The sequence below is a fragment of the Plutella xylostella genome, chromosome 18 (genome assembly GCF_932276165.1).
Source record: "Plutella xylostella chromosome 18, ilPluXylo3.1, whole genome shotgun sequence".
Lineage (NCBI taxonomy): Eukaryota > Metazoa > Arthropoda > Insecta > Lepidoptera > Plutellidae > Plutella > Plutella xylostella.
In genome coordinates this window covers 2,772,149-2,783,912 of record NC_063998.1, presented here as the reverse complement: position 1 = coordinate 2,783,912, position 11,764 = coordinate 2,772,149, and the positions used below count along the sequence as shown (strand labels likewise).

General features: G+C 46.4%; 1 protein-coding gene across 2 annotated transcripts in view; it reads left to right on the top strand.

Annotated features, from left to right (window-relative positions):
• Positions 1 to 340: 340 nt before the first annotated feature.
• Positions 341 to 11,764, top strand: part of LOC105380846 (acyl-CoA:lysophosphatidylglycerol acyltransferase 1) — a 202,736-nt gene continuing 191,312 nt past the window's right edge. Inside the window, exons 1-3 of one of the 2 annotated variants that reach the window (XM_048627140.1) lie at positions 341 to 675; positions 1,082 to 1,201; positions 8,596 to 8,795. In XM_048627140.1, coding sequence (XP_048483097.1) covers positions 1,191 to 1,201; positions 8,596 to 8,795 — 211 coding nt within the window. In that variant the 5' untranslated portion in view covers positions 341 to 675; positions 1,082 to 1,190. Of the gene's footprint in view, positions 676 to 1,081; positions 1,202 to 2,098; positions 8,334 to 8,595; positions 8,796 to 11,764 lie in introns of those variants that run through there. The other variant, XM_011550456.3, reaches the window with a different exon arrangement.

Here is an 11,764-nt window from a genome sequence, read left to right as displayed (position 1 = left end):
ATAGGCTGCTGCTGCCAATGGTACCCGGGATCACACATTTCAACTAAATAACTGTTCCACAACCTAAATTTTATAAATAACTACTGGGATCAACACCTAAAGATAGGTGCGATGATTAGCCTAGCACGTTAGCTGCCGTCTCCACGTATTATCTGTTACACTATATTAAATATTAACCCCACTATAATATTATACACCAAATTAGCACAATATCCTTATCCTATTTACAGTTAAGAATAAAAAATATATAAATTTAATGCAGTGTTGGCTAACTTTGTATATTTAAATAAATCTGAACGCAGCTGAAACAGTGCTGCCTCTAGCGGCCAATACGACAAAATCATTCATTTGGATTCGGCTCTCGTTCGGCTTTCATCGGGCCAGTCACGCCTAGACTCGTTCAAAAAGGGAAACCAAAATCATTCCACGGCGATATACCAAGACTGATGCTCTTGTCGTGGAATTTGTGCAGGCGGGTTTTACCAAACGACCTAGGATATAGTAATAAAATGTTGTGATTTCAATTGATTGTGGTGAATAGTGATTTCAATATAAGTAACAAACAGTGACAGTGGAATACAAAGAAGGAATTTTGTGAAGTGGTGCAATAATTCAGTGCTAACAATTTATCGGATTCCTAAGGATTGTTGCCTATTCCCTGAGAGATCACTGAAGGTAAGTCCTAGTGTTACTATTAGTGGTAGAAACATCTCACTTTTCAGGCAATGCGTGGCGTTTACTGAAATGGCTTCCGTTTATTGACTCGGTGCGCCATTAGCGCGCAGTGTCTCTATCTTGTGGACTTTACATTACATCGAGTCTCTATCGCGGTGCATTATCTGATGGGCTACTAGTGCTCGGCAGCGTGTAGGATTTAGGTGTCGGTCGGCGCGTGTAGGCGGTTGATTGCACGGAGTGGGTGGTGCCGGAATGTGATGCGAGTCGCCGTCGGTCGGTGGTCGTGAGGCGTGATAGTGTTGTCGGTAGGTAGCGGCCGGCCGCGCGGCGCCGCGCTCACGACGCCCGCGATCGATCGAGCGGCCCCCGATGCCGGCTCTAACCGTGATGTTTGTTGTTGCAGGTCTCCCGACAGCGCCCGACACACTATGAGAGTGCGCCCCGCCTCTCAAAGCGTATGATTCTCACATAGAACACTGCACACTTCACACCAAGCCCGGTCTCTTTACGCCATGGCTCTCCTGTGAGTACTATTCGGTGTACATCTGTGTTTTTTAGTTTATCCAATGTTTCTTGTTAATTTGGTTACTTATCGTTGCGATACCACGTTCACTCCCTCGTTACGAACAGCATGCCAATGTATACTTTTATTATTTTGTTTCTCTTGCCCTGTATGGATGATGCTGAGGCTTTCGTCGGCGTGTGACATGTTACAGTGCACAGACCTGGCGGCTCCGGTGCACTCGCTCTCCTGCTGCTAACCTGTTTCTGATGATGTTAGTTTACCTCCCTTAAAATATGGCACATGATACTAGACTCTTAACGAAATTCATTACAGGGACACTAATATCGTTTCCTTGTTACTTTGTTACCTAATTCACCTCAAACAATTTATTGTGAGGCAGATTTTGTATCATGAATACACTTGTTTTATTTTAGCAAAAATATATTCGCGGAAACTCAAACAGAAATAAAATATTCATGAATGAAACAGGTTAGTACTAACGAGTACTCATATTTGCAGAGTTACGTCTTTGAATATTTATGTTACTGAGGTAATACCTAATTATATCTGAAATAAATGAACGAACTTGCAAATATGGCTACAGCTAGGCACAAGGAGGGCGAGTGCACGTACGTTAGTAGCGCGTCCTCGCTTCAGCTCGCGGATGATTCGCTCCGATCGCACTCGACCTCTCCGACGTAACGCATCGCGACAACACGTTCACATAAATCACACACAGGATCGTAGGAAGTCATACATTCGTCAGTATTGAGCTGATCGGTCGTACGTCCCCTGGTAGTGATCGGTAGATAGAGCAGGCGGCGCGCGGCGGAGCGGTGCGATGCGATGGGAACGAAGGTCGCTGGCGCGCGGGCACGCTGCCGGCGGAGTGCTGAGCTGGTGTTCGCGTTGCAGATGTGGCTTGCGGGCGGGCTCGAGCGGCGGCGGCGGGCGGCGCGCGCGGTAGGCCCCCGGCCCCATGCGCCCGCCATGTGGCGCGTGCTGCTGGCCCTCGCGGCCGCGTGCGCCGCCGCGCGCGCTGCCCCCGACGTGGTGCGGACCTTCACGGACCCGGTGGCCGCGCCCACCTCGCTCTTCAACCACCTCGTCGTGGACCGGAACACGGGCCGCGTGTACATCGGCGCCGTCAACCGGATCTACCAGCTCTCGCCGGACCTGGACGTCGCGCAGTCGTACGTCACCGGACCCAAGAATGACTCCGACTTCTGCACTTTCGATTGTCCCGTGAACTCTGCCAAGAAGCTGACCGACAATGTGAACAAGGCGCTCGTGATAGACTACGCTACTAGTCGCCTGATAACGTGTGGGTCGGTGTTGCAGGGGCTGTGCTCGGTGCGGAATCTGCATAACATTTCCAAGGATGTGCGCCAAGTGCGTGAGCCTGTCGTGGCTAACAATCGTTCGGCTTCGACCGTGGCGTTCATCGCGCCCGGACCGCCCAACCCACCAATGACTCAAGTGATGTACGTGGGAGTTACTTTCACTGATAATTCCGCCTATCGTTCAGAAGTTCCTGCCGTGAGCAGTCGCTCTCTAGAGGATGATCGTCTCTTCATGATAGCACGGACAGCTGTCACCACCGGTACACGAATGTTCGTGAATTCATTGTCTAGAGAAAGATATCCCATAAATTATGTGTATGGGTTCAGTTCGGAAGGATTCAGCTACTTCCTGACGACTCAATTGAGAGGAGTAGGATCTGATACATATTACAGCAAGTTGGTGAGAGTATGTCACGATGACGAGAACTATTACTCTTACACCGAGATACCTATGTCCTGTACCGGTGAAGGAGGAGGAAATTTCGGCTACAACCTAGTGCAAGCAGCATTTGTAGGAAAAGCGGGATCAGTATTAGCTGGTGAACTTGGAATCACAGCACAGGACGATGTCCTATTTGCCGCATTTAGCCAAAGTGAAGCTATCAACACGAATACTCCTTCAGACCTCTCTGCACTATGTGTATACTCCCTCAAAGCAATCCGACGCAAATTCATGCAAAACATAAAGACATGCTTCAGCGGAAACGGCTCACGAGGATTAGATTTCATATCGCCGTCTCATGCATGCATCGGAACAAAGCTGCAATCGATCAGTGAAGATTTCTGCGGGTTGGACGTGAATACTCCGCTGGGAGGTGAACAACCTGTGGAGGCCGTGCCGGTGGCGGTATTTACAAAGAGGCTAACAGCTGTAGCGGCGACCAGCACTGGAGATTACACCGTGGTGTTCGCTGGGACTGCCGAAGGACATCTGAAGAAAATCGTGGTAGAGAGTGCCACTACAGCTTTCGAATACGGAGACATTGTAGTCGATGAAGGCTCACCAGTGAATAAAGACTTATTCTTTGATACTCAATTAATGCATTTATATGTGATGACTGAACGTAAAGTGTCTAAAGTTAAAGTACAAGAGTGTAGCGTCTATAAATCGTGTTTGACATGCCTCGGAGCCAAAGACCCTTACTGTGGATGGTGTTCCCTGGAAAACAAGTGCAGCCTCCGATCAGACTGTCAAGACGCAGCTAAAGATCCTTTGTACTGGATCTCGTACCGCAGTGGGCGTTGCACCACCATTACCCAAGTGACGCCAAACCAATTGCAACGAACGACAGCAAGGACTCTAGATTTAGTTATTGAAAATTTACCTACTCTTAATGGACAATTCTTGTGTGCATTTACAGCTTTAGATCGTACTTTAATAACTAATGCGACTAGGAAACCATACGGTGTTAATTGTACTACACCGCGTACCGACACGCTCCCGCCTATACCCGCTGGTCAGCACCACTTTACGGCGAAACTGTCTGTACGCACCACTCAGGGACCGGACTTTGTCGCTACTAACTTTACCTTCTTTGATTGTAATACGTATAGTTCATGTACTCAATGTGTTAGTTCCTTATTCCCGTGTGATTGGTGCGTAGACGGTCACCGCTGTACGCATGATACCGCTGAAAATTGTAGAAATGATATCTTAGTAACTGGTGTGAGTAGAGTCGGTCCGAGCTATCGTTCAGGTCCTGGTTTTTGTCCAACCATTAACTCTACGTCCGACGGCACAAATGAAATTCTCGTTCCTTCCGGTGTAAAGAAAGCTATAAAAGTTAAAGTGCACATAATTGGTCAATTTATCGTACAAACTCGCTTCGTCTGCCAATTTAATATAGAGGGTCGCGTAACGCACGTTAATGCTCAACTTCTTGCCGACACTATTTATTGTGAAGCCGTAGAATTTACGTATACCTCGAGGGCCCCGAATATCACTGCATCATTCGCTGTAATTTGGGGCGGCTCGAAACCGTTAGATAATCCGGATAATACCCACATTCTCATCTATCGCTGTAATGACATGGCTGATAATTGCGGCATTTGTCTCGCTCTCCCCGAAAAGTTTGGCTGTGGTTGGTGTCAGGGCTCTGATCGATGCGAAGTTCAAGAGCAATGCGCCGTTCCAAGCGTGTGGTTGAACCGTACTCAAACCTGTCCGAATCCGGAGATACATTCATTTAGACCTCAATTAGGCCCTTGGGACGGAGGTACTAACATTACAATCGAAGGCATAAATCTAGGTCGCAACATATCCGATATCTATAACGGCGTCACTATAGCAGGTATCAAATGCCAGCCTATTATAGAGTTGTATGTTAAAACTAGGCGTATCGTATGCACTGTGGACGGCCCTGGCGAAGAGGTCCCGCGTGATGGCCCCGTTGTAGTCCGTGTAGCCGACTATCGCGGCGAGTCGAAACACCATTATGCATTTGTAAATCCGAAAATAAATTCTATCCAACCGAAGTACGGACCTCAATCCGGAGGTACTAAATTACGGATTACTGGGGAGTATCTCAATGCAGGCAGCAACATTCAAGCGTTTATCGATGACTTGCCTTGCGCAATATTATCGGTATCTCACGAAGAAGCTGTCTGTCGAACGAGTCACTCTTATCAGCTAAAGATGGGAACTCTTGGAATGCGGTTTGATAATGGGCGTCGAACACTCGAGCGTGAAAAGTTTGAATACATTGAAGACCCCGTGGTCGTTTCTGTCGAATCTGGGCCTCCTCTTGCTACTCAACGCAAACAACCTAAAGGCATTCCGTCTGGCGGCATAAATATTAAGGTTATGGGTCGCAATTTCCATTCCATTCAGTTTCCTCAGATATACGTGTATCACGACAATCGGCCCTATATTGCGCCTTGTCATAGAGTAGACTTTCAAACACATCTCATATGTGAATCTCCCGGCATAGAAAGTGCCAGTTTAACTCTGGATCCTGATAGGCCTCTCGAATTAGAATACGGTTTTAATATGGACGACGTACAAAGCGTGCAAAATCTGACTAGTAAAACGGGGGATGCATTCTTGCTATATCCTGATCCGATTTATGAAAAGTTCGATGAGGACGTAAAGTATTACAAGTCAGAATATTTAACGATTAATGGTCAGCACTTGGATAGGGCGTGCACTGAGAGTGACGTGGAGGTGCGTATTGGTGAGAGCGTGTGCAACGTGACGTCACTGTCGCGGCACCAGCTGACGTGCCGGCCTCCGTCGCGTGACGAGTTGCCTGACGGAGTCGACACTCCGGAGGTAATTGTCAAAGTCGGACGCGCTCTCACCTACAAGATAGGTAAATTATCTTACTCATCGCAGGCCGGCTTACAAGGCGCTATAGGTAAGCCGGTACTGTTCGGCGTAATCGCCAGTATAGTTATTCTCATATTAGTGTTTGTCGTGTTTCTAGTTATGTATAGGCGAAAGTCTACTGAAAACATTAGAGTATTAAAGAATATGCAAGAGCAAATGGATATCTTAGAGTTAAGGGTAGCCGCGGAGTGCAAGGAGGCATTCGCTGAACTTCAGACTGAAATGACAGATTTGACGGGTGATGTCACGGGAGGTATTCCATTCCTGGATTACCGCACATACGCCATGAAAATCTTGTTCCCCAATATCGACGATCATGCCGTCCTGCAATGGGAACTCCCAGAGCTTATTAGAAAAGAAAAGGGCTTGAGAATGTTCGGGCAGTTGATAATGAACAAAACATTCCTTCTATTATTTATTCGTACTTTAGAAAGCAATAGGTATTTTTCGATGCGTGATCGTGTAAATGTAGCTTCTTTGATAATGGTTACGTTGCAAAGTAAGATGGAATATTGTACTGATGTTTTAAAGACGCTATTAGCTGAACTTATAGAAAAGTGCATGGAAGGTAAAAGTCACCCTAAATTATTGCTTAGACGTACCGAAAGTGTAGCTGAAAAGATGTTGAGCGCGTGGTTTACATTTTTACTTTACAAGTTCCTTCGTGAATGCGCTGGCGAACCGCTGTATCTCTTGTTCAGGTCAATGAAAGGTCAAGTTGATAAAGGACCCGTAGACGCAATCACGTCGGAAGCGCGTTATTCACTAAGCGAGGAAAAACTTATCAGGCAGTCCATAGATTTTAAAAATATATCAGTAACAGTGTCTATATCTCAACAAACCGTGTTCGTTAGCGGCCTAGAGACAACCACAGAAAACGTGCAAGTAAAAGTTCTCGATTGCGATACCATCAGCCAAGTGAAAGAGAAGTGTTTAGATGCTATTTACCGCGCTACTCCGTATTCACAAAGACCAAGTCGTGACGAGCTAGACTTAGAATGGCGCACGGGCGCTAGCGGTCGATTAATTTTGTACGACGAAGATACTACCACTAAATGCGAAGGGGAGTGGCGTAAACTAAACACACTCAACCACTACCGGGTTCCAGACGGCGCGTGTCTAAGCCTTGTCGCAAAACAAAGCTCCGTTTACAATTTATCAAACATGGAAAAGAACGACAAATCGCATACGTACGAAACTCTGAACCGCGGCAAATACGGCTCGGCCAGTCCACCAGCCAGCCCGCTCAAATTCGAACATGGCGGCGGCTTCAAGTATTGGCATTTAGTGCGGCACCACGACGGCGATGCGCATAAAGAGGGAGAACGTGGAAATAAAATGGTCTCCGAAATATATCTTACGCGGCTTCTCGCCACAAAAGGCACGTTGCAGAAGTTTGTCGATGATTTATTCGAGACTATTTTCAGCACAGCTCACCGCGGTTCCGCGCTTCCTCTAGCTATAAAATACATGTTTGATTTCCTAGACGATCAGGCACTGCAGCATGCCATATCCGATCCCGAAGTAGTGCACACTTGGAAAAGCAATTCTCTCCCGCTACGTTTCTGGGTAAACCTTATCAAAAATCCCAACTTCGTATTCGATGTTCACAAGTCCAATACCGTAGATTCGTGCTTATCTGTAATCGCGCAAACGTTCATGGACTCTTGCTCCACATCCGACCATATCCTCGGCAAAGACTCGCCCTCTTCCAAGCTTTTGTACGCGAAGGATATCCCCGTGTACAAGGAGTGGGTAGAGCGCTACTACGCGGACATAAAGCTGATGCCGGCGATCTCGGACCAGGACATGAACGCAATGCTCGCGGAGGAGTCACGGCTCCACACCAAGGAGTTCAACACGAACAGCGCTCTCAACGTGCTGTACGGGTACGCGGTGAAGTACAACGAGCAGCTCATGGTCACTCTCGAGGAGGATGAGTTCTCGCAGAAGCAGCGGCTGGCGTACCGCCTGGAGCAGGTGCACGGGCTCATGGCGCACGACTACAACGTGTAAGCCCCGGGCCCGGCGCCCGGCTAGTTGCAAACACCCACCGCCCTGTATATAAAGCCCCCGCACATATCTATGCTGGCAACTATTGTATATATTAGATAGTGTACAGTCTTTAATATTGTAATTTTTGTATAATTTCAGCGGTCCGATGTCGTTTTTTAATTTTATATAATGAACTTTGTATTAATTTTACACGACGAATTCGGCCGACCGCGGTCGTGCCGCCGTATGCATCGTAAAATAAATTGTGTATGTCTGTCTATGTGTGCTCGCGTCGTACGAGTTAATGTTACGTCGATCGGTGTAATAAAAATGTGTGTCGCAAATGAAATCGCATGTGAGCTCGCCGGCGAGAGGATAAGTCGCTCGCCGACGGGCAATTTTTAAATTTGTACTCGCAGTCTACTTACGAAATAACCGACAGTGAACCGGTGAACGATTCCATTAATAAATATCGTCGAATGTAGCAATGTGTTTGATTGAATCGAGCCCGGCGCAGCGCCATTGTCCGCGCCCGACGAAAGCCCTCGCGTCTCGGCAGCTGTCGGCAGGGAGGTCGCGGTACTACCAGCTCGCGTCTACCCCGCGCCGCGCCCCGTGGTCGCACTGGTGTCTGTGTCGCACGTCCCCTTGTCCTGTCCGCCGGCGTGCAGAGCCGCAGGGCCCGCGGGGGCGGCGGGGGTCGGGGCGAGGCGGTGGAGTGACCGACGCGTACCCTGCTGTTTCAGCCGGTACGCGCGGATCGTGTGGCGAACGGCATTCGCGGTCGCGAACAACATATACTGCATCCCCGCATACGTGGTGTGGATGATGGCGCTGCGCCTCGTGCGCCCCGTGCTGGCCCCCCTGTACTGGAGGATCGAGGGCTTCATGTTCCACTGGCTGCTGGCGATGGTCTCCATGTGGGCCTGGACGGCGGGATACGAGAGTGAGTCATTTTTGTTATTGTTGCTCGGAGCGAGGAAGGAAAACACCATCTCATCGGAAAAATGCGAATATGTTTCTTGTAAACCGTCAACTGTTTCGCTTTTATCGTGTTGGCATAGCAGCACAACAATGTTGTATTGTGTCTGCACCCGTATTGTCGTTCGGGGTCGTCTTATGTAATTGGCTGAAGTTGGCAGTTCTCGTGAAACATTTTCGTGATTCATATAACAATGTTTCACAAATGGACTAGGAGCTAGGTAGGTAGATGAATGTGCTCAAACTTGGAAGAAAAACTAAACCTTGGATAAATAAGTTGAATAGCGGCGTGGTGATGTCATCGGCTAACCGATCTAACCAGTATTTTCCTTAAACAAGATTGCGCACAGATGATCGAGATTTAATCGCAACACTCTTATCTCTCCGGTACAAACTTGATAATAAAAAGGATTTAAGTTAACTTCTTCTATTTTCATCCTTATAGCAGCGTACTTAAGACGTTTCGTGAACCTTGTCAACCGACTTATGTATGTCCATTTACTTTTATGTACCCACTTTAAAAGGCTCCAGTCGTAATTTTCATTAGTACTAGCACTATAGCGTATCGAGGTAAACGGTCTGAAAAAGTTTAGCAAATTATCTAATCTCAGACAAGCCGTGTGCTACATTTTATTTTGGAGATAAAATTTTGCTATCGTCCATAAATGGTAGGGCTCTTACTGATAACATATCAGAGTGATTTATCATTTGCTAAACTATTACATGTTTGTACGCTGACGATTACCTACACACCACACCATTCAAGCATGACTCACGCCTTAGGTGCAGGTGACGAATACTTACCATTTACTGCCGAATATCATACTCATACAATATTCTTTAAATAATTTTATATTTGTCCTTGATCATAGATTATTATTAGTTTTATGGAGAATCAACAGCATGTTCTTACTTATAATAACTTAAAATACCTAGCTAAATATAGATTGGCCTATTCGGCCTATTGAGCTAGATTAGTAGGTATTGTGTAACAAGTTCATTTCTGCGGGTAAAAAACCGCTTTATTTCCGTGAAACGAGCCCGACACGTCTGGCAAGCGGAATCGGATTAGGCTCAATCTGAAATGCAGATAATATCCTCTCTTACGCAAGTCGCCATTAAATTACATTTCGTATGTAGGCCCGTAATTGATTTGGGGTCTGTCAACGGAACAATGGTCGGGCATGTCGAAACAGTTTCGCCAGTGGCCACGCGGCGGGCGCGCCAGTTGGCCGGGACCGGTCGGTTCTTATTGACCTTATGCGGCTGCGTAGTTTATGCGCGGCCGACTGAGGACGGTCGATGACCGCCCCCCTCCCGCCGCGGCTAGGAATGCCGCCTCCCCCCCGCGCTCGTCATGTCACGTTGCAGCTCGAGTGGCGAATTTGCATGTCGGCGTCAGCAGCCGCCCAGACCACTCGGGCACCCTCCATCGACTTGCGACCAATTTTGCTGGCCGCAGCAGCCACGGTGAAAGTCTACTTGTAAATTATCATCTTGACAACCTACTTACCGCATACTTTATTCGCCTCTATTAAACTTATTGGCTCTGCGAATCTCTAAGTCGATCGATAATGTTGGCATCCGATGGTTTTTAAGTCGTCAGTTTTCATTTGTTCACCGATCACGTTCCGAAGCGACAGTAATAAATTAGCATTGAAAAGCTCCAAAGTTGATTGACTCAACTGAAACAAATGCCTATTCAAGGGGAGTCCACCTACGTGGTCATTACAGTGCCGGCGTGATGGCCGCGAGCTCGATAATTCAAGCACGGTCATAAATTCCTGCGGGACATCCTTCGATTGTGCGGCCCGGCTTCAAATTGAGACCTTCCTGTGGCGCGGATCAAGTGGGTGATGTGTGGCCGTGTGTCGCTCCAAGTATATAGAAAACAAAATGTCAGTACCTATATGACTTTTATCTTGGGCTTACCACGTATGTTGAGCTTACATGAGGCAGACTTTTCAGGGTATCTTGTTGTCTTCTTAAATCACTATCAACTTTTAATTTCCAATTCAAGTTTTTACGAATTGAAATACTTAATTTGAATTAGGTATGTTTAGGTACTTCTGATAGAATGTACGCAAAGCGTAATTTAAACCATCATAGATAAATAGAATATTCTTTATTTTCATTCACACAAATAATTTTCACCCAAACATAATCAGAAGTTACATAGCTTATATAACATTAACACATTGGTTCGGAAATTATGTTACTAGCATAAAAACAGATTCTAATTCAGGTCGCAAGAATTCTAAGAAATACCACAGCTGACTCGATTTATTTTACCTTAGAACGTGTTAAAACTTTTTACTTATATCACACACCGAGAAGATTTGAATTTAGAATAGTTTAATTATAAATGAAAAAAAAACAATATAGGCTAATGACCATGCATCGTAATTAGCAAAGAGTTATTTGAACGCGGGCGAGTTCCAATGTGCTTTCAGTGTCATTGATCGACTTTGTGGATTCATGCCAACTGGACGTTTTTAACTTGTACATTACTAATTAAACACTAGGTTGGAGACCATCTTTGCGGGTTTGTATCATTTATGGACTTAATTACAAATAAGTACTTGACCACTTAATAATTCTCAACCTTGACATCTAAAGCAATTAAGATCTGATATGGTGAAAACCACTTTATTATAAAATTCAGATGTTCCGTTCCAATTCGCTCTTTGTTGCCGTAACGGTTGCTCAACGCGATCTCAAATGTCATCACAGCGTGGCCCGGGCTCCTTGGCTGCAGGCTTCATCGTCATTCAACGCACCTCCGAGCATCTTGTCTATTATGTCTATAAAAGGATACGCCCGCTCCTCATCTTGTCAAGTACCGTTACTGAAATGTCTACAACTCCTTAAGTTTCCTATTTCGGAACTAGAAGATTGAAGAGTTAGTTCAGTTTGCTCGAGCTGCCTAGATTA